The sequence below is a fragment of the Cynocephalus volans genome, chromosome 12, assembly GCF_027409185.1.
Source record: "Cynocephalus volans isolate mCynVol1 chromosome 12, mCynVol1.pri, whole genome shotgun sequence".
NCBI classification, from domain to species: Eukaryota; Metazoa; Chordata; class Mammalia; order Dermoptera; family Cynocephalidae; genus Cynocephalus; species Cynocephalus volans.
In genome coordinates this window covers 15,919,833-15,939,933 of record NC_084471.1, presented here as the reverse complement: position 1 = coordinate 15,939,933, position 20,101 = coordinate 15,919,833, and the positions used below count along the sequence as shown (strand labels likewise).

Below are 20,101 nucleotides of genomic sequence, written 5' to 3'. Positions count from 1 at the left end.
GCTTTTAAAATATATAAGGGCATATGAGCTGAAATAATCTTTAATCATTAAGTTTACAATGCAATGGCACTTTTAGAAAAAGAGAGAGCCTGTGACAGCAAGTTGGATGCTCAGTGAATCTGTTACGTTTAGAAATTTAATAGAACTCATTTCAGAAAATCACAGCAGCCAGAATGAGGGTTTTTCAGTATGAGTCCTTGATTTGAAGGAGGCCAAGTGGCCTTGATAACATGGGAAGATTCAAGGACAAGTCAGTATCATGTCAGAAAAGCTCTCCATGGGAGAAGAACAGAGCAACCTTCCAGAAAAATCAAAACCCCTCATGCTGCAGTAACAGCAGTGTGCGTTCTAGGGCCCAGCAGGGCCAAGGTTGAAATCCTTGGACAAACACTTCCCTGTGACCTTGAATAAGCTAGTGAACCCCTCTGAGCCTGAGCTTCCTCATCCACGGGTGGGGATAATGGCAACTGCTGTAGCAGGTAGGGATGAGGTTCAAGTGCAACAGCCCACGTGAAACTAAGCATCTGACCTACCAGACCTAGTTCTCTTTGGTTTCGTCCACATGTATGATTAAACAGCTGCCCATGCTACTTTCTTAAGTCGTACTAGAAAAACTGACACCTAGGCCTTTAAAAACTTCTATACTCAGAACCTCAAAAATACATACCTCGGGGGATAAAGATAATTATGAAGATCACAGTAGTGACAGCAATGTCCATACTGTCACCTAAAATGATGATTAAAATTATAAATAAGAATAATGATACTAAAAACGGTCATTTCTTTTTTCTGATGAAGAGCTCAGACTCTGAAGCCAGACTGACTAGGTTCAAACCCAGTTCTGCCCATCCTCTCTGTGTCACCTTGAGCCATGACTTAATATTTTGGTCCTCAGTTGGACTGTCTGTAAAATGGGGATAATAACAGCATCCCATCTGAATATCTGAAAAACACTTAGCCTGATGCAGAGTGAGAGCTACACTAAATAAATAAAACATAGAAAAGTTTTACATAGAGTATATTTTTCCATATTCAAAACAGGCCTGTACTGCAGGTTGGGGCATGAACCCAAAGCTCCAGGAAGTACAGTGACTTGCCTAGGGTCACCCAGCTCAGACATGGCAAGAGCAGAACCAAGCCTAGGTCTGCTTCTCTGTTTTATTCAGAGTCTATGCTCCTCCCTCCATAAGCCAGACACTGCTTCTATAATGACTTTAAGCCTGAATAAGCAATAAGACAATAAGAGGCAGATACTGATCCCGAATAGGTTCTTTTATCCTCCATGTTCTTCGGGGCACAAGCAAAGTTTAAAAAAAACAAAAACCAAAATAACTGCTTGATATGCAAAGTAAGGGAAATAACCCAGCTTCTTCTGCCAACAGAGCTGTAGAGTCTGAGAGTAAGTAGATCACTCTAGCAAACAAATATTAAATTTTTACAAGCTGATCCACCTTCCCGCCCAGGAGGTAAACACTTAGTTAAATAAATATTTTTTTTTTCTCTGTTCACTAAGAGCTTGGTTTCCTTGAAGAGCAGCAATATTTCCCAGTTTATTTGCAATTGGGATTGGAGTTACAGGCATTCTCCCAATTTTTCTTTGAATATCCTTTCATCAAGGTGACACGGACAGGTCTTGTGCTATTTTCTACTAGGTAATAAACCTTCCCACATATACTTGGTACATATTTCTCTCATCCACCTCTTATCTTCACCATAGAGACTGCATAGTGACAAGACCAAAAATATATGTAACACAGAAAACAAAAACAAGATTACCTTTATTTGTACCATCCAAATACAACATGCAAAAGTCCCATTCTTTAGGTATTTTCTGCTAGTCTTTTACCCCCTGTATTTTGACCCTGTATCTGTGTACATGCAATGCTCACATGCATGTGCTTATATACTGGAGTGTACATTATGTATTCCATTTTGAATTCCATTTTCATTTATTTTATATCATAAACCTTGCTCCATGTTATAACATATTTTTTAAAATCAATGGGGTACATGATTTACTATAAGAAGTTGTCCCGTTATTCATTCTTACTGTTTTAAAAAATATTATCCAATTTTATGCTTATGATTATGAACAGCATTTCATTAAACGTTTTTCTATAGTTAGGGTCACCCTTTTAAGACTAAGTCCCTAAACAGTCAAGGCCTTGGGCACATACTACGAAATATCTTTCCAAAAGGTTATATCAATTCTCAGGGCTGGCAACAGTGTATAAGACTGCCCATATAACTCTTTTATTATCTTTTAAAATACAGTGTTCCCACTGTCACCAAGCATACTGCAGAAGTAAAATTGACTGGATGTAACAAAGCAAGCCTTAAATGAAAATTTGCTGAAAATCTTGTCCAGAAAATAAATCTAATTACTATAATTAACAGTGAGAGTCAAAAGAAGCATCCTGCACCACTATCATTACATTATTATTAGCATTAAGAAGGTACTTCATTTGTCAAAGCATTTTATAATCAAGTATTAGTTAATCCTCATAACGTGCTTGGGAGGCAATGAAGCTATTTATAGCTGGACTTTCCGAGCTGAAAGTCTTTCAAAAGTCCTTTTGTCTTGATTTCTCAACTCATTATCACCAGCATATCAATTCACAGAATCATTCCCATCTGTATAATCTCAGGCATGGGAGGGACTTCAGTGGTCATTTGGTCCAAGAAGATCAAATAGTTATTGATATGGGATTCAGAACTTCCACAACACGCACTAAGCCTTAGCTTTCTTCTCAAATCCCCATGCCTGCAGGCAAGTATGACATGCCATCAGAAGCTGATAATAACACCATTGCTATTTTTAAATTTAACAGCTTTGTGCTGCACAGTTACTGTAGGAGTAAAAGTTTATACTCAATAGGATTCTTAAAATTTCCACAACTACTGGATTTGATTTGTAACTAAAGAAACATGAATAAAATTTATACACAACACCAGAATTTTTTACGACCTTAACATGTGCCATAATTGAAAAATAGCATAATTGAACATCTATAATCACATGAATGCTCTTTTCTAAAAAAAATGGGCTTTTTGTTTCTATCAGGGAGGAACCCAAGTTCTTTAATGGAGACAAGGAATAAATACACAAAAGGCTGAAAACCACTCATCTGATTCAATGCTTAGGATACAAAACTCCTGTTTCAAGCAGCTGATGAAGGGTACAAAACCAAAAGGAGTCTCCCAAGCCACTGAGAAGCTCTGGCAGTGTGGAAGGGCATCTTCGCCTGTGGTCAGAAGACGGTGGGGGGGGTGGGGGGGGTGTCAACCCCATCTGGCCATTCTGTATTTGGCATTCCCATTTCCTCCTCAGATGTACAACCGAAATTACAATCCCACCTGGACAGAGCTATGAAGAGGAACTGAAAGCCGATACTGTTAGGCATTTGTTTTCATGACTGTTCCTACTATTGAGAACGTTCTGGATCCTGACTTGGTCATCCCATACATTTCTGTACTGCTGGCTACAGCTGTGGACAAGCTTCATGCAAACCCTTGGTAGGAATGTTAGAACAGAGCCAAGGGCACTGGCTGGAACTGTGGACTCAATGCTGGATAAGACCCTGAGTATGTCTACATATCAGTCAAAATAGCGAGGGGACAGAAGGAATGAACCTGGACAAAGTAAACACCAAGGATAGGAACTTAACTTGCAGACAAGATGGCTCCTCAGAGGAATTATCAATTCCGTGGAGGTCCACTAGAGCCACAGATAACTACAAGTTGGGAAATTTCAGTTTAATATAAAGCAAGACTTTTTAACAGTCAGAAATGCCCAGAGGTAGGACAGGCCACCTTAGAAGAGAAGTAAGCAATCTGTATAAGTTTGCCAGGGCTGCCATTCCACAGACTGGGTGGCTTAAGCAATAGAAATGTACTTTCCCACAATTCTCAAGTCTAGAAGCCCAAGACCTTTTGAGGTTTCTCTCCTCAGTGTGCAGATGGCCTGCTTCTAAGTGTGTGTTCACGTGGTCTTCCCTCGGTCTGTGCCTGTATCTTAATCTCCTTTTTTTTTAAAGGACATCAGTTACAGCGGATTAAGACCTACCCTCAGGACCCCATTTTAATTTAATTACCTCTGCAAAGACCCCATACCCAAATACAGTCATATTCTGAGGTACTCAGGGTTAGGGATTCAACACAAATACTTTAGGGAGACACAATTCTGTTGATAATACAACCTACGAACAGGGATGTGTAAAAAGAGAGGTTTGATGAGTGATGGGCAGGAAAAGCCATGTAGAAACTGAGGCATCAAATCTGAGGCATCACCGAAGGGCCCTTTTGGTCTGAGAACTACAATTCTAAACATGGCAAGACAGCACCTAATCGCTGCTATTAAACATTGTTAGCCCAATAATCTCTCCAGGGTTTCAGACAAAAATTACATTTCCATGGCAGCTTGAATGATTGATTAAAAAAAACTCTCCACTTATTTAACCCTTCCCCAAGGAAATATACAGGCCGTCAGTGGTACACACCGGGCTGCAGAGCACAGAAGTTGTTCTTACCTATGGAACAGGACGGACTTGACCAAAGTGACGACATCCCGGCTGGCATTATATCCGGCACAGACAATAGCAACATGGATTGTCTGGGAAGAAAAGACAGGGTGAGCAGTCAGACAGATGGAAAAAGGCCTTCCTGGTGTTGCAGACCACACAAGAAAGAAAAATCATCCTTATTTCCTGTTGGATCATTAGAAAACAAAGGGCACAGTCGGCACTGTAGAAAATAAGTCAAGACAGTTTTATTAAGGCCTTTTTAATTGGCTAATGGAGCTATCATCATTTGGAAACCATTAAGGCTCTTTCCAATTACATTTTGGGGATGAGAGAAATGGCGATTGGCTCAGATAGGCAAATAGTGAGTTCTCTGCCCCCAAGCTGGGGAACAATGACAACTGGTTAAAAAAGAAAGAAAGAAAGAAAGAAACCCAGAAAGGATGAACCAGCAATGAGGGATCTCGGACTGAGAAGTTACAGCTCAGAGTTTGTGAAATGCTCTCATGAGACGTCTTACTCAGGTTAGGGCCAACCTGATAACAGGTGGAAGGGACCAACGAACCCCTGTCGGTCCCATCTGGGATACCACTCAAAGAACTGAAGACTGGGAGGACTGAAGGGAGCCTTGAGGGTTGTGTCTTCTAAAGTCATCAGGAGCATCTAATGTGACTCCAACACGAGCCCTTTAAGTGTGGTGACCCTCGGAAAGTTGTAGGGGCAGCTGACTCACTGCAACATAAGGCCCTGACACATGTCTTGCAGGAGGGTGTTATGGGGTGATGGAATGACACCAAGAACACAGAATGGTACATTCCAGTCATAGCAAAAAACATCCTTGAGAGCTGAGCTTCCCAAACAAGGTTCCTTGGCACCATGGGGTGCTGGGACTGAATTACAGGTGGGGAAGATACCCTCTCTTCACGCCCTCAAAGCTACAGGCAGCGCTGGCACTCTCAGCCCAGCCTACCCACTGCTGCCAACAACTTTTCTATCTACCTCCTGTACCACACAATTACCTTTCTCTATGTGTGGCACTTGACAAAGAGAAAGGACCGCTGCAGGGCATCCCAGACGGGGAGTCACCCTGCATCTCAGAGAATGGAGGGTTCATGCGTCTCGAAGCTGTCCCTTCTCCTGAAGCATAGCCTGCCTTGGATCGCAACCCACATGCTCACGTCCACTCTGGCAGTGTTGTGTCCTGGGAGTACTGCAGAACAGGGGCGTTCCCTCTGGCACCCAATACTTAATTAAAGGTAGGGAGCTTGATACAGGCCTTTTCTTTTTCAGAACTACTCACAGCCCTTCCTCCCACAGCATGGATTCTGGACTCCCCATAATCCTGATCAGTCACTTCAAAATGTAGTTCCAACATCCCGGTCACCCCCCTACAGGCTTTTGGTTCCCAGGCCTTCTTCATCACTTCACCTCCTGACATCACCCTGGGAAGTTAACCCCTTGGGGATAAACCATCCAATGGCTTCAAAGCCACTTTCATGACTTCTTGAATTCTAGTGACCTTCACCCCAATTGACTGCCCAGTGCCAGAAGCTGGACTTCAGCTTCATTCAGAGCCTCGTTTTCTCAGAAACCCTGAAATTGTGGGCTTGCCACATGGCAGGATCTCAGAGCCTCCCACCCACGGCACCTGCTCTTCATCCTCTGTGGAGAGTCCCCTTCGCTCCCATCTGTCAGTGCCTGAGCCTGGCTGCCACTGCTGCTCTCGCTCCTTTACACATGCTGCCCCACACTCGAAATTAAAATCCCAGCCCCCAGCCCCGGTGGGTGCCGCAGTCTCTGGCCTCAGCTCTTACACCTGGGTGCCAAGGAGGAAGAGGGGAGGAGCAAGAGAAGAGTAGTACGCATAGTCAGAGCTGATATGTGTCCAGCAAATTGCTACATTCCAGGCACTGTGCTTAATATTTTACACAGATTACCAGATTCAAGTCACACAGTTGCATGAGACAGGTACGGTATCATCATTTCCATATCACAGATCGGGAAACTGCGGCTCAGAGAGCTGGAATTTGAACTCTGAAACTGAGATTCTTAACCTTGGTGGTACATCAGAAACACACAAAAGATTTTTAAAATCTACCCTCTGTCCCTGCCCTACTTCAGACCAATTAATTCACAACCACCGATACCCAGGATCTCCAAATACAAGGACACTTCAAAAAGCTCATAGAAAAGGAGAAGTAAAAATACAAATCCTTCCATGAACTTTTTGGAGTAGCTTCATGCTCTGCTGGAAGACAGTGGTTCTAAACAGGGAGTAATTAAACTCCCAGCCCCCACCCCCAACCCTAAGAACATTCGGCAGTATCTGGAGACACTCTGGATTGTCACTACTTGTGTGTGCAGGGGTGGGGGGAGATCTAGTGGGTACAGGCTGGGGATGCTCCTAAAAGTCCCACAGTGAACAGAACAGCCCCAGAGCAAAGGCCCAAAAGGTCAAGAGTACTGCTGATAGAAACCCCATCGAGGAAGAAAAAAGGGGGCGAGAGAAGAAAATAGGGGGGTCTATGCTACCTTTTCTCAGTCTAATTGACGCATATCTTAATTTCTCCACCTGTGAAACAAAGATGCCATTGATTGCTTATCTCTGGATAATATCTCCAAATGACTCAGGATGAAAGACTGTAATGCGGGTGCAACTGTCGCCATTTAAATCACGAAGGAAATGGGAAAATGCCTGCACACTGGAGACATAGCCCGGAGGGGGTGAAGATGGGTGACAACACGCTGAATCAAGCTCTTCTGAATCTCAAATATTTAAACGTACAGCCTCCGAGATATCAAACTTTGTCTTGGCTTCAGGGATCAGGGACTTTTCAAAATGGGCCCATTAAGTGTAAGCACAAGCGCATACATTCTCAAACATTTTACATAATTTTCCAATCTCTTTAGTTTCATCCAATACACCTGCCACCACGAATAAATTCATCATCTGGAGCCGTAGCAGCAGCGCCCTGCTACCCAGGAAAGCAGAAAATCGAAGTGTTCTCAAATGTGCTCTTGGAAGAGTTTGGGGTGGTCCAGAATTTTCCAGGTACAGAAGCGCATGATGGGAGTGGGGCAGAGAATGAATTAGGAATGAGGAGAGTCGGGAAGCGGGATGAATGTTCCTTGAAAGAGCAGGGCCACAAAAATGGTCTTGTCATGATGACTTTCAGTTCAAAGCTATGAGGTGCAGGTGTTTTCAAGTTTCTTGGCATGGCGGATTAGAGATGGCCACAACTACTGGGACATTCCTGCTGTCAAAGGGTGGGGTGGCAACGTCAGATTCTGTGACCATAGGCCTGTGACTAAGGCCTCCTTCTCCACACTTGCAATTGTAGATGTCACACTTGGCTCTGTCACGACGTCTGGATGGAGGGTGGGATGATGTTCTCCTTTGACCTCCAAACTTAGTCCACTCTCCTCCAATTTGTTCTGTGCCCTGATGGCCTAACCCTATAACTGGGCTCCTCTGCCTCTGGCTCCTGGTTGAATTTGGGAACAGGAGGTGCCAGCATGAGTCTGAAGTTCAGATCGCCCCAGCTGCTGTCGGGCCCTCTCGCACGGTCCCACTCTCGCTGGGTTCCATGACGCCCCTGCCTGCCATGCCTTCAGGCCCCGGGTTTGCAGCAACTCCTTCCAGAAAGCAATACTTCCCCTCCTCGGTCCCCCTTAGCCCTGCCCACACCTCTGGCCCTCCACTAAACCCTTCCCACCCCTTGGGCGTGAGCTCTATATCCCGCCAGGACCCATGCTGGTGACCCTTGCTCAGTATCCCATTTGTCCTGGGGGCTGGAAGGAAAGCACAGAAGACTTTCAGGCATTCACAGTTATCTGTTGATCCCTGAAGGGAAGGGCAGAAGTGTAACAAACTTGAGAATTTACAAATTTTATTTTTAAATTTTTAGAAGCTTTAAAAAGCACTTAGAATCATGGACCACATAATCTCCTTCTAAAGAAACCCTTAAGACTTTCACTCACTTCCTTTAGTCCTTGACAGGATGCTCAACACACCTTGAATCTCTGCAAGCTGCACTTGAAGATACAGGTAAGGTAGTGCCAGAGCTGTGACCCAGATTCATTCCTGACACCACTGGGGTCAAGGGGTGATCTTTATTTTAGAACTTGCAGGAAGGATTCATGACAGGACTGTTTTTGGAGTCATCAGGCACTATGCTGGGCTTGGAGGATAAAAAGGAAAATTAGACAGTCACCATCTCCCAAGGTCAGGTGCAGAGGCAGAGAGACAGCTAATCAAGCAATCCCACCAGAGGCTGAGAAGGCGCCTATAAGGAGGGCAAGCTCGGTGTCCCTGAACCCCAGACTGAGAACATGCAGGGAGAGCTTCCAGGTGGAGAACAACCTGTCACCTGGCACATTCAGAGCCAGCTGGGATTTGTGACAGTGCTTGTCAGTCTCCTTGAAAACCTGAAAAGGAAGGTTCACTGTGCTCTGTCCCCTTACAGGGAAAAATCCCCATAGGGTATTTTCTCTTATATGTATGTGGGAAAAAAATAATTGTCCCACAAGAAATTCAGACCAAACTAAGGGATGTCAGGCAGGCTGTGGCCCTGGCAGGGGCAATCAATGTTCTGCCAGCCCTGCTTCTCCCAGCAACACCATTAGCAATGACCCTTCAGGGCATTCTGTGTGGGGTTCAGTTCAGTTAGAGCATCTCCTATCAAGGAGACTGATGCAGTGCGAGAGAAACCCATTTAATATGACAAGATGGGCTCAGCCCAGATTCCAGACTGCAGCTGGGGCAGGGGGTGGAGGGTGGGACTGGCAGACAAGGCCTCCCAGAAGACATGATGCCAAGGCAGCTGGGGACAGACAGGCAGCATTGAGGGTCAGAGGCAGGGGCAGGGTAGTGTGAGAAAACCTCAACAAGAGTGGAGACCTGGGGTTGAGTCACAGCCTCAAACTAAGTAGCTGTGTGACCTTGGGAGAGTCGCTTAATGTCTCTGAGGTTCACTGGCCTCATCTGTAAAATGGAGATAAAAACAGCCACCCCATTGGGTTGTGTGAGGATTAAGCAAGCCAGTACGAGAAAGTGCACCTAATAAATTGATGTTTATTCATGTTTTCTGAAAGAATAAACAGCACAACGAGACATTGGTCAACATCCTTCTCTGTAAAATGGGGGACATAATCCTGGAGGGGCTGCTGAGGACGAGGTGCATTAGAATCACCTGGAGGGTGAGTCCTCCTCCAGTTTCTGAATCAGGAGGTCTGGAGTGGGGAGCTGAGAACAACCTGCACCCAGGCAATGCCGTGGCTGCTGGCCCAGGGACTGCACTTGGAGAACCACTGCTCTAACTACAGCACTTTGAAGAGGGTGGGGAAAGCCTACCAGATGTTAGCTGTGATTATTTTAAGAGAGTATGAGGGTGTTCAAAGAGTCTACTTCCAATTCCTCTCAAATAGAGAGCACCGCTTCCTTTTCCTGGGATAAGACAAGCCAAGGCAGCGTTCTTCCAGCTACGGTCCTGTGTAAGCAGGTTTCTACTGCACAAAGAACAAAGCCCTAGAAATCAGATGAGCTGGACAGTGGTCCCAGATCTACCTCTGACCAGCTGACTGACCTTGGGCAAGTCATTTAACCTCTCAGATCCTCAATGGCTGCCTCCATAAAACAAGGGTAAGAATTCCTATGCACAGAGTTTCTCTAACAACCAGGGTTTTCCAAAATTCAAGATAAAGAGACACACAGATCAGTGAAGTAACTTGCCCAAGGTCCCATGGCTCAGTTGCTCAGGGGCAAAGCCAGGTGTCCTGCTATTAAACCCACAGTAGCCTGACTCAATAAAACACATGTGCAACAATTAAAATAAAAAATGTATTGCTAAGGTGCCATCCAAAATCACCTTACAATGGACCAGCCCATGGCTCACTTGGGAGAGTGTGGTGCTGACAACACCAAGTCAAGGGTTAAGATCCCCTTACTGGTCATCTTTTAAAAATAAATTAAATACATAAATAAATAAATAAAATCACCTTACAAACCTCCAGGGCATCTCTACTATCTTGGGAAACCACTGACCTAAGTCTGTCTGCTCTAAATACTGAACCATGGACCAAAAGACAAAATTATTTCAACCCTACAGAAAACAGAAGGAGATGCTTCCTGACCTTGGAAGCCAAGCCTTCAGGGGCTCAGTGAGGGGCAGGTGGAATCACAAGGGTTATAGGGCCTGATCAGAGAACATGAGGGGCTAAACATCCAGGGGTGTTTGCACCTCCTCCACAGTCAATGCCCAAAAAAGAGACAACGGTAAATGACCATCTGGCATCTTCCATCTTGCATATTCCTGGACTGCTTTAGAATTGATTTTCTTGTGGGCCAGCCCCGTGGCGCACTCGGGAGAGTGCAGCACTGGGAGCGCAGCGCCGCACCCGCCGTGGGTTCGGATCCTATATAGGGATGGCTGGTGCACTCAGTGGGTGAGCACAGTGCAGGCGACAGCACACCAAGGGTTGCGATCCCCTTACTGGTCACGAAAAAGACAAAAAAAAAGAATTGATTTTCTTGTGTTATAAAGAACATAGCCACCTGAGGAATCAGAAACCCAAACTGCACATGGAAAACATATGAAGAGGTGAGACTGATTTGGGGGGGGTGTCAATAGAAGTTTAACTGATACAGCCAGACCCATGTCTGGGGCTGGTGAATTGTCTAAAAACAGCCAGATACATCTATCATGGCTGGAATGTGTTACACGCCTAACTATGGGCCTTTGGATGACCGGCTTAATTCAAAAAGTCCACACACATCAGCCAGACAATCACTTGACAAATACTGATTGAGTGCTATGCTGTGACCAAACTGGGTAACTGGTTAAGGTTTCTTGCCTTTGGAATGTGTCTTCAGTCTAGAGTGTCTGGACCTTCACCTCACCTATCCAACTCTCCCCCATGTTTCAAGACACAACTCCACCTCTTGGGACCTCGGTTTCCTCATCTATAACAAGGGGATGATAAATGTGTCAACTCCTTGTTGGACAGATTAACTGAGATGATCCAAGTAAAAGGCTTAGAGCTGGGCACTTCGTAAGTAATGGATACACATCGGCAACCATCATTATTAATGATTATATTATTATAAAGAGTTTACAGTATGCTGAAGGGTCTACATTCAAGGTCTGAGTCCTAAATATCCTCAAAAGTCGGGCATTCTTTCCTTCTGCCCTCACTCCCCACCTTACCTTCAAGTGAGATAGGACACTATTTCCCCCAGTGTTGAAAGGAGGGTTTTCAAAGCTGCCCAATTCCCTCTGCTCTGTCAAAGGCTGAGGGCAAAAGACACAGGAATGGGGAGATGAGATACCAGAATCATCATCTGAGCAGTGGTGGCAACATTGTAACTTTAAGCAAGACCCTTTAATTTTCTCTACTTAACGTTTCAACATCTTTAAAATGAGAGAGTTGCACCTTTATTTAATGTTGTTGTTCTAAGTGGAGCAATTTCTAAAATAAATTTCATAAGAGAGCACAACACACAAAGCAGATCAAAGCAAGGCTACTCTGGGGCGAGCTCAGACGGGAGGCTGCTAGAGAAATGGCCCCTCGCCCTGGCCATGCCCTAGTATCCAGCCTCCAAGACTGTCCCCAAATATCTCTGCCACCTGGTTTTCATGGACCATGTAGCCTCTCCGACATTGTCCCAGGGTAGGACTATGTGAGCAACAGAATTCAGCAGGAGTAATGATATTTGACATCCAAGGCTAGGTTATAAAGGACATCGTGGCTGTAACCTTCCCTACTGTTTAAATCATGTAAGCTGGGGAAAAGTTAGCTGCTACGTAATGAGAACACTCAAGCAGACCTAAGAAACTGAGGCCTCCAGCCGTGCCAGTGAGCTCTCCTGGAAGCAGATCTTTCAGTCCCAATCAAGCCCAGCAGACATCTTAACTGCAACCTAATTAAAGATTCAGAGTCATAATCTCCAACTGATTTTCAGAGATTTTATGAACTAACAAATGCTCCATGTTTTAGTTTGGGGGGTATCTTGCTTATGAAGCAGTAAATAACTAATGCACATGGGGAGGCACCTAAGACACTTCTATGGTACCTAAGGCTCCCTGAAAATCACTGCACCAGACAATTCCACTAGGTTCCTTTCAGCTACAGCATTCCTAATTCCAGAAACTGACATTTAGGAAAGATATTTTAGTGGAATTATGTCCTTGAAGAAGCCCCAAAGAAGACATATGAAGCTAATGAAATGTGAGCCCAAATGCTGTATGGTACCTTCCAACAGCAATGTGGGATATGGGAAGATAGCTGGCAACCCCCTTCACTGCTGAGTTATGTAAAGTCTTTGAAGATGAAGACAAAAAAAAAAAAAAAAAAAAAGGAGGGGGGAGGGAGTAGATAAAAATACAATGAAGTTATTTAGGGGACCAGAAGATGCAGGTGAAAGGTGTCAAGTTTTATAAAATAATGCCTCCAGCAAAATGCCAACCTCCGGTGGCTAACAAACTCAGCCACAATCTGGAAGGCAATTTAGAACCATCTAACTTCTTTTTAAAGAACAGACAGAGCCTTGCTTAGACCCACAAGGAATGATTACCTTCATGGGGCTGCTACAGCCCCCAAAGTGAAAGATGACCCCAGACCATGACGATTCACCCTGAAGCCTCGTGAGAGACAGCTGCCAGGTGCATAAGAAAGACAGCTCAGCAGCTGGTGAGAGTAGGTCCCAGAGCTTTAGTGCAGTGATTCACATCACAGGTTCTGGAAGCAAACAGGTTTAAATCCAAGCTCTACCTCTTCCTGGCTGTGTGAACTTGAAATAATTACGTAATCTTTGCTAGCAGTAGTTTTCTAATCCGTAAAATGAAAAAAGTCTTTTGTGTGGATTAAACGAGATATTTTAAGGAACGTTTTAGCATGATGTCTGGTACACTTCAAGGGCTACGCAAATGTTAACTTTCATTACTATTACATTACCACTGAGAAATGAAGCTCAATGCAAGGAGCAGAAGGAAAAATAGACACTTGCTTAAGGGGTGGTCTGACATCAGGGGGTACCATTTATCCATTTTCTATAATAACAATATCCATCATGGCAGTTTTAAAGTATATCCGTAAATTCTCTGATGTTACTCCCATTGAGAGATGGGATGTGTGCTGCTTCCCCCTTAAAAGCAAGTGGGCTTTTGAGATCATTTCAACTAACAGAATACATTATCAGCAGAAGTGATACTTCGTGACTTCAGAGGCCAGGTCATAAAAAGGGCTTCAGTTCTGCCTCGCTTACTGCCCACTATCTCATTTCATCCTCACAAATGCACTGGGAAGAACATAGCATTATTCTCATCTTATAATGATGAAATAGACTCCAAAAGAGTAATTAAATTGTCCTAGGTCACATGACCAGTGAGCTGCAAAGGGAGACTACTGTTCAGGAGCTGCGACGCCAGGTCCAGTGATTTCTCCTGCTCTTCCATAGCTGACGCCCAGAATAGATCCTAACCAGAGAGGCAAGAAAAATACACACACCTGTTCATGCACAGGCAAAAGTGAAGCTCAAAGGGGATCACTTCTCCAAGTCACGAGGCACACAGAAACCAGGCCTTCACCAAAGCAACATTGCCTGGACAACAGAACTATGCAAGGATAAAATCTGGTGGCTCTCTGAAAGCCACATAATTAGGAAATAATAAAAAGACACAGGGACTAGCAAGGGCACATTGTCTCTATCACCAGCTACTTCAGCTGACAGCCTGGGCATCGTTAAAGAACAGTTTTCACAAATGCTTGTCATACTCCAGAGAAGCTTCAGTGCAACCACAGATGACGGCGACGTCCTTGCTTACGTGGCTGTGCACTCTGACAGGATGTCAAGACGAGATTCAGCACTTGTAACTGAAAAGTGCAGAAATGAAGCGAGGCTTCTATTTGGACTTCACTGACTGACATTTGTTGTTTGCCTCTATATGGCTTCTTCACTAAAATTTTCCACCAAGTGATGCAGACAGTGGAAGGATACTGCTAGTGGATGTGAAGCCAGCACCTCAAGGTAAATGTGCACCCATGGGAGAACACTTTGAAATAAGATGGCAGCAGATCCAGACTTTCAAATGCATCTATGGAAGCTCTGAACAGGACCAGGTTCATCAGAATTCCACCAAAAATAACTTTTTAAGGGTATAAGAAGTAATGTGATCAAGAAACACAGAGAAAGAGAAGAAAAACAGATGAGTAAAACCTAATTCTCAGGTGCAAGTCAAAAGGCTAGAAAATAAGTTATAATAACAGTCAACAAGTTCAAAGTCTGAATTTTTACACTGGTATTTTATCTTTCAAAGAGCACAGGGATAAAGAGAATTGACCACTCACATGTGCTGTACCTTAAAGCAGTGATTTCCAGTCTCTCCTATCTCAAATCATCTGGATATATATATTTTTAATATTCATATTTAGGGCTCTTCTCCCAGAGATTCTCAATCAAGTAAGTCTGGGGTGGGTCCCCTGGATATGCATTTTTGATATTTAATGCTAATGTATAACGAAGTTTGGGCACAACCCACCTGACAGAGAATGTTCATTGTGATTGTAGTAGCAGAACTCCAAAATACTAGCAGAGAATATGGCTGTTCTGAATAAAGTCTATCTTTTCCAGGCTCTCTTGCAGCCAGGTGGCACCTAAAGGGAGCCCTGCAACTAAGTTCTGTCAATGGGATCTAAAAGGAACTGAGGTGTGAAATTCCTAAAATGTGTTCTATCCCCTGTAACACTTCTTTCCTGTCCTGCCAGCTGAAATGTGGACCACACAGCTGAAGCTCTGACGGTCATTAGGGACCATGAGATGACTTTGGGAATGTCAGTCACAAAAGCTGCAGTGAAGGATAAAGGAATTCTCCATCTCCCTACTACTGATATCCCTACCCCAATGGCCTCCAGACATCATAAACATAAAGAGAAATAAGATGCAAATCTTGTTTAAGCCATTGCTAGTTGGGGATTTTTTGATAACCTGCAGTGAAATCTAAGGCTAATACAACCATCTTAGAGTTTCCTTCAAGTTCTAATCTCACTACTAAACCTATCTATTATCTCTATGAGGCAGGAACTTGATTTTAATCCATAATTTACAAAAAGGAAAATGAAATACTGTAGTGATGTTACTTGCTCAAAGCCACAATTAAGTGGGAAGGAGGCTATGATTTGGATTCATGACTCCCACTTCAAAAGCCAATGGTCTTTTGCCCACACTATTTTGCAGGGGATTCAGGGTAGGACCCCCCTTTTGAAATAGAATGTGTACCTCTCAAAAACTGAGCAGAGGCAGGAAGCTGCTGGCTAGACAGACTACAGCAGGAAAAGAAATCTCCCAGCAAACACAACCCATTTTCTCCTTCTGTTACACCTGTGTCTTTTTTTTTCCCCCTTTTCCTTTTCTATTTTTCACTTCCTTGATTCTTAGTCAATTCTATAGGTAAGCCTAAGTCAAAATAATGTAAGTAAATGGATAAAAAAAATTTTCCTCACTCTGGGTCATCACACCTAGTTAGCAGGGTTCCCATCTAAACTAACCCACTCTAAACTAATAAACTAACACCATGGCTGTGACCTGAGAGCAGAGAACCTACGAGAAATTCAACAAGTCTTCAACCAGGTAAAAAGAAATTCCCCGTATTAGGTCCCTCCCCAGACCAACCTCGACCAACAAAATTTGTTAACATGACTGAATCCCCATTTTCATGACGTAAAATAGAGATATTAAGTCATACAAGCCACTGGCAGTGGTTGTCAGAGATAAAGGCAGAGTGGGCCTGGCATGTAGTCAGGGCTGAATAAACATGGGGCATTTATCACCTCCTGGCATTTGTATTTCTTTACCTGTTTATCAACTCTTCCCCTACCTCCCACGACAGAATCTAAGAACCAGAAGAAAGGGAGTTTTGTATTGTTTTGTTCAATGCTGTTTCTCAGCACACAGAGCAGTGTGAGATGCATAACCCAGGTGCAGCAAGTGTTTGTTGAATGAATGAATAAATGAATGAGGATGGAAATACAGGGGACCACTACCCTACCCAGATCTCTGGCTTGGATGAATCACCAACTCACTGCATCCTAAATTCTTCCCTGCTATGACAACAGGTTTGTTTCACATTTTTCCTACTAACATGATTTTCCTCCTTGGATATCCTTTCTCCACCTCTCTGTCAACCCATACTTCAACCAGGCTTAAGAAACCAAGAGAAATCCCACTTTCTCAGAGGCTCTCCTTGTGTGTTCTGGTCTAAAGTCTCCTTCCTCGCCACTAAACTTCCGAAGAACTTAATCTACATCACTGAGTAAACCCTCTATTTGCGTGTAACGTACTGAACATTATCACCAATATTCCTAATAGTCTCATTCCCATGAATAGGAGGCTACAGTTCACAAAGTGTTATCTCTTCAGGGTGTGTAAAGTCTAACATTCTTTATTCCATTTATTGGAATGGATAATAAATGGAATAAAGAAACAGCAGGTAATATCTGTATATAACTAAAAATAATAAAAATTATCCATAATTGAAAATATACTACGTACAAGGCACTATTCGCAGCTTTATATGGCCATCCTGTTCAGTTCTCACAAATACTCCATGAAGCAGGTTTTATTTCCTGAAGTTTACTGATGAGACACCTGAACTTCAGAGAGGTTAGGTAATTTGCTCAGGTGTTCACAATAGAAACCACCTAAGCCGGATATAAATTCAGTCTTGTCTGTCTCAAAAGGCCTTGCTCCTAACAGTCATGCTCTAATCCCTCTCCACCAGAAGAACTGGAAGAAGCAAGAAATGAGCATGTGTGGATGTGTGTGTGTGTGTGTTTTCAATGCACACTTAAGCACAGATGCAGGAATTCAGGGGTAGCAAGGGTAGCAGAGGAGAGTGGGTAGGTGTTCCAAATTTCCCAACAGTCTCTAAGAAAGAAAGCATACTACAAAAGGAGGGAAATGACATTAAGCTCTAAAAGTTCAAATTGGTGCTTTAGATAAGCAACAAGTCTCTGGTTCTGAACTGCAGAGGCCGTTCATAAAATGAAGCGAGAACAAGGCCCTAGGGAACTGCCCAACAGGGCCACAACTCTAGGTGCACCATTCACACTATAGTCGAAGTCACAGGGGCCCCCAGGGTGACAACTAGGTGTAGAAACCCTGAGCTTGTTAAAATGAACTGCAAAGAAACAAGCAGTTGGTTTCATCACTTAGCTCCTCTTAATATCTCTGTGGAGTAGGCCTTCACATTCCCATTTTTCAGATAGGAAAACTGAGGCTCAGAAGATAATCGACTTGTCAGGCCACTCAGCAAAGTTAGCAACCAAGCCAGATTCACACCCAGGCCTGAGTCTAGAATGCCAGCCCTTTCCAGGCACTTGGCCATGCTGCCAGGAGACATCTGCAAGGAGTTGGGGCAACTGGGACCTGGGGTGCCTGTCTCTTTACCTCGCATTTCTCCACGACCGGCTGCTGCCCACACTCAGAGCTGTTGCCCGCCACGATGCCAGCCCGGAGGTTCTCGCTGTCCCCGGTACCCTCCTCCACGGAGTAGGTCTTGGAGTGGTTGCCGCGGTGATGGGCTGGGGCCCGGCCCTGGGCCAGGCTGAGCTGCCTCCGGAGGGCGCGGTTCTCCGCCTCCACCTCGCGCACGCGCACCTCCAGGCTCTCGCGCTCCCGCTGGCTGGACGCCGTGTACCTGGGACTGTGCGCCTGGGACTCCAGCGGCGACAGAGACACCGGCTTCCCATCTGCGGGTGCGAAAGACCAGGGAAGAGTTAACCCGGAATGAACCACAGCCCAAGCCCCTCCCAATACCCCAGACGCCCATTACCACACCGCCAGGCTCCTTTCACAGTGCCATTTTTACAGGGAAAGCAGATGGAAAGTGAGTTACAAATAAATGCATCCAGACTGAACTGGGAACAAAGTTAAGAACAGAATGACTTATTATGGTGATAAAAACTAATATGCTGTTTAGAGAAGACAATCATAATATAATTGTTCCTAATTAAGTGCACTGTCTTCCTCTCCCTGCTTGGCATGTTTCTATGTAGACTTTCTTTTCTTTTTTAAAGTTAACCATTTTATTATTTCTATTTTTTTTTTTTTGTCTTTTTGTGACCGGCCGCACCGCGCTCAGCCAGTGAGAACCCCGGCCATCCTTATATAGGATCCGAACCCGCGGCGGGAGCACTGCTGCACTCCCAGCGCCGCACCCTCCCGAGTGCGCCACGGGGTCGGCCCTAGACATTCTTAACTATAAAGCATTATGAATATGAAGAGGCAGATTGGGGAGAAAAAAGAACTAGAAAAAAATAATAATGACTAAGTTTATGGAGCTTTTCCTGTATGAACTCTTATCCATTCTTCAAAACCCTGTTTTGAAAGCATCACCTCCATATTCAGACAAAATATCTTTCAGTATATTCCAACAGTAATCTGTACATAGTGTTATGAAAATATGTATCTGCCATACTGTATTTGGTAAACTGTTTCACTAAATGTTTCTTAGAAAGACTGGGAGTTCAGTGAGGGCAAAGGCTGGGCCTTACTTGTCTTTGTGGTAACATATCATAATATCTGATAAATACTGGAAGGGTGGATGCATGAATCAATGCCAAGAGAATAAAATAATTAATGCAGCAAGGAAAAGAAAGTGTGAGCATGAGCAATCTCAAGATTTTCCCAGAAAAACAGCTGCCACTAAACTGAGTGCGAGCAACGCTCCATGGAACAATTGTACAATCCTGTAAGAGAAACCGAGGCACAGAAAGGATAAGTAGGTCTCTCAAAGTCACACAACAAGAATGGTGGTGTCACAATTCACACCCAAGTCTCTATTATGCCTGAGCCTGTGCACTGTCCACGTGAATGTACTTTCATATGGGCTATTCAGAGAACCAAAGGTTTTTAAAATTTTTATTAATGTAAATACCCCATCTTCCAAGGATACTTACTTAGCATCCTTATCCTTATCACCTTGTATATAGTAGGTGCTCAATGAGCGCTTACTGTTGAGGAGCCCTAGTAATGCAAGACATACCCAAAGCTGTCACTTCTTTCTGTTTCCACTCTGCAGAAATCCCAGGATCCAACTACACTGGCGGCCACCTCAGGGCTACCAAGCAAAAAAATCACATCTCTAGAAAATTACCCTTTCTCAGCCACCGGTCAAAAAAGCACTCCTCTTTTTCCATACTTTGAGTTTTTCTCCTACTTGTCCAGACCCCACTGAGCTTCCAAACTGTCCCAGAGAGCCTCTGTGACTCACAAATTTGAGGATCAAAGAGCGTGATGAATTACACCCTGCGCGATTCACCTGGGCTGCCTGTGCTCTGATGGCCTCTGCCCGCGGCTTTTTGATGTATCGTTGGGCCTTAACAAATACGACTTCTTTTTTCTTCTTAATCACCTCAGGGTTAAATGCCCAAGCTCCTGGTCCTCTCCTATCAATGTAACAAATATGACTCACTGAATTCCACTGCCCAGGACCACATCAAAGGCCCAGGCAGGATCTGTGGGGGACATGAAATCACAGGTTGATGAGGGCTGTATTGTCACCGAGCTGGCCAATTACAAGCTCCGA

The 20,101-nt window shown here is 44.2% G+C and overlaps 1 protein-coding gene across 6 annotated transcripts in view; it reads right to left on the bottom strand.

Moving 5' to 3' along the window:
* The window catches only part of LARGE1 (LARGE xylosyl- and glucuronyltransferase 1), a 538,741-nt gene that overhangs the window by 275,982 nt on the left and 242,658 nt on the right, over positions 1-20,101 (bottom strand). For all 6 annotated transcript variants that reach the window (XM_063074931.1, XM_063074936.1, XM_063074933.1 and 3 more), the window contains 2 exons: positions 17,962-18,263; positions 4,530-4,612 (listed from right to left, as the gene is read on the bottom strand). In XM_063074931.1, the coding sequence (XP_062931001.1) occupies positions 4,530-4,612; positions 17,962-18,263 (385 nt within the window). The remainder of the gene's footprint in view (positions 1-4,529; positions 4,613-17,961; positions 18,264-20,101) is intronic.